Source organism: Sinocyclocheilus rhinocerous, unplaced genomic scaffold (genome assembly GCF_001515625.1).
Source record: "Sinocyclocheilus rhinocerous isolate Xijiao unplaced genomic scaffold, SAMN03320098_v1.1 scaffold302, whole genome shotgun sequence".
In the NCBI taxonomy this organism is placed as follows: Eukaryota; Metazoa; Chordata; class Actinopteri; order Cypriniformes; family Cyprinidae; genus Sinocyclocheilus; species Sinocyclocheilus rhinocerous.
The window spans coordinates 186,682-189,848 of NW_015638976.1; the positions used below are offsets into that span (position 1 = coordinate 186,682).

A 3,167-nucleotide genomic window follows, 5' to 3' on the forward strand; every position below is an offset into this window, starting at 1 on the left:
TGGGATCAAGAGATTTGGGGGGGGGGTTTGTTTCGATCGATGCTAGGACAGTGGAATAATCCGAATGCTTGCTTTTCCTACAGGTATTACTACAAACGAGAGATTCTGGAGAGAGTTGATGGACGGAGACTCGTCTACAAGTTCGGGAAGAACTCCACCGGTTGGAGAATGGAGGAGACCGGATATTGAAGTGGACCTGTCAGTCAAACCTAGAGACTTTGTACTCCTGCAAATGAGGAACTTTAGGCTGCTCTGAAGATCCTCTCTTTAGAAACACGCTCTTCCCAGAGGGAAAAGGTTTCACAGAAACTGTAAGCCAGAGTTTTGGCTAAAGTAGGTTTTATGAACCGGTAAAAGTTGTGCATGTCTGGTTCGAGCGGCACGCGGGCGTGGCCTGGATCAGATAGCATTGCTACATCACTTAAAGACTCTATGTAAACACTTGTTCTACACAATGGTTGAACTGTTAGTGAATGTAAAGCTTTTTAAAGGCTCTCTGGTTTTGGGAATTGAAGTTTCTTGTGTAGGTATTTATCAAACTATTTGTCAGAGCAGACTAACAGAAGAACACGTCAAACACGTCGTCTGTAACGTTCATATCTGCTGTGCTGATTGATATTTGTTCTACTGTATATAAATGTATGTATAAACTATATATTCTTTGTAATACTTGTCAATCAAGTACAAATCAGATATATCAATTTCTCTGTGATTTGTCAAGTCACTGGATAATGTGTATGAGGTTTGCCTCTCAGATGTTATAACTATTATGTATGGCATTTATTTGCTATTTTTTTTGTATAAGCCTTTTCTAAAATAAAATTTCTGATTAAAAGTTGTTTATCTTGCATTTGTGCCTCACCCTCCTGAATTACGTTCCACTCAGCCTTATTTCAAATTTACTTTATAACTGCTTAATTTGCTCAAGTCTTCTTATCAGAGATCACAGATGTGTTGTAACGTGACTTTCGTGTGAAGTTCAAAACAAATATGCAGCAGAATGCGGGGCGAATGCTATTTTTATGCATCTCAGATTTCAATGCAAATCCACTACAGAATGATTCAGCTGATTTTTACTTGAATTCCAACACGTTTCTTCGTCATGTTTGAAGTCTTGCTGGTGTTTTTGTGATTTTTTTGTGGATGAAGTCAGTTCTTCTTAAGTTCACATAATAAATAACATTATTTTTACACATTTAAATGTGATTGCAAATACAATAAGGTTCATTTTAAATTGTAAAATGAAAACACATGATTCATTAAATGCCCGTGTTTGTGCCGTTGTTTTGTTTCAGGCCTAGAATTTGCAAGCGATGCATTTGATGCAGTTTGACCTTTGCTTGAACTTGATCGCATTTTTCATAGCAGGTTTAATTTAGCATTTTAGAGCACAAAGCAACTGTTTTTTAGAGGTCCGGCATTCAAATACACACGTTGCATTTGAATTTTGGATCCACATGCAAATAGATGAACAAGACAGAAACTGAGAACCATCGTCTGAATTCAAAGCAGTAAACAGTCTTTGAATTATATACATTTAATACCTGTGAGAGCTGCAGAAAACAGTCGGAAAACACTTAATCTACCCTGGAATTATGGCCATCCGAGACGGTTAATCTGATGGTCTTGAACCGGACTTATCTTACACTAGAATCCAACAAACCATCTCAGATCACCAGTTACGAAATAGAGAAGTTTCACTCCTGAATCCTTATAGCGTCATCATGTTTGCTGTGTTATTATGAGATCTTCCAAAAAAAATAAATAAAAAAATAAAGAATTCATTTGTGTATCGCATAACCTAATTCAAGTGTGTTTCAGGTGTGCGGCGTTACACTTTCAGTTTTGAACAATACTATGTAACTATGCGCACGGTAAACATCAGGTGCTTTTGTCAGTTTGACCGTGACTCATGACTAACATTCCCTGTACACTCCTAAAAGCGCTTTTGTCATGGCTGAAATTACAGGCAAAAAACATTCAGGTCAAGAATGTTTTTTTTTCGATAAGACGAGCCTGAAAGAGAGCAGGAAATGCCATTAAAGTCATCGGCTGCTTAACTATCTCTCACAGTTGCATTCAGTGCATGATGCTTCGTGACGCTGTCACTTAAATGCTTTAAAGCGCATGCTTCATTCACAGCATTGTCAGCTTTCTCTTTCAGGTAAAACTATCATGAAGTGACCCCTGAAGAGAAGCTGCTGAGTGTGACTGAAGTGCATGAAACAGAAGGGAGTTCATGAGACTTCTCAAACGCCTGTCGAGTCTTGTTAGTTTGAAACGCCACATTCTTACAGTTCTCTGGAAGATGGTCAGTGTGTGTAAGACATATTGATGCCAAATGAAACCCGAGAATACAGTAGAAACATCACAGAATTATTACTCAGAATTTTAGGGAATTGTTTTAATGCACCAAACATACAAACAATAAATAAATATAAATGCATAAAAATGATAATTAACATTTGTGTGTTTTTGTAAAATTACTGCAAAGATAATAAATAAATACATGTATTATATATAATTTTTTAAATTAAGTTATATAATTTAGAAAATCATATACAATTATAAATATTAAAATTATGTATAATTATTATACAAATAAAACATAAAAATGCTTTTAATATTAATTATGAATTGCAAAAATGTTTCAGGATTGTTTGGCGTGTTCGGGTGTTTCGTCTGAGTAATTCATGTCCAGTAAATTAAATGATTCATTTAACGAGATACAATGTTGCAGTCACATGACTAACCAGACTGTAAACCATTCTGAACAACAACAACAGCAGCAGCAGAAAAACTGGATTATTATTGAGTCAGACTCATGCAAAAACTAAGACAGGTGCTGGTATCAAAACATATTTTAACATATATAAACTACATTTTGCATTTTACTTTATAACAAACATATATTTTTCCAAGTTTTGTTTGCCAGTCGTGTTATAGAGAAGATTTAGTGTAGGTTATAAAGTTTCTGCAGTGTTTCTGTGTGTGTGAGGCTGGTTTCTGTGCAGAGCATGTGATCATGAAGCTCCGCCCACATCCTGTCGCTCCCATTATGATCTCATCGCACTGATTTGCATAAGTATGCAGGGATTTTCCCGCCTTCTCCCCTTCAACTTCCAAGTAAAATCCATGTAGATCAACAGCCCACACACACACATTAA

At 36.2% G+C, this 3,167-nt stretch overlaps 1 protein-coding gene across 1 annotated transcript in view; it reads left to right on the forward strand.

The window, feature by feature from the left end:
• The window catches only part of elf3 (E74-like factor 3 (ets domain transcription factor, epithelial-specific)), a 3,304-nt gene extending 2,503 nt beyond the window's left edge, over positions 1 to 801 (forward strand). The window contains exon 9 of the mRNA XM_016566184.1: positions 84 to 801. Coding sequence (XP_016421670.1) covers positions 84 to 189 — 106 coding nt within the window. The 3' untranslated portion in view covers positions 190 to 801. The remainder of the gene's footprint in view (positions 1 to 83) is intronic.
• Positions 802 to 3,167: the final 2,366 nt, after the last annotated feature.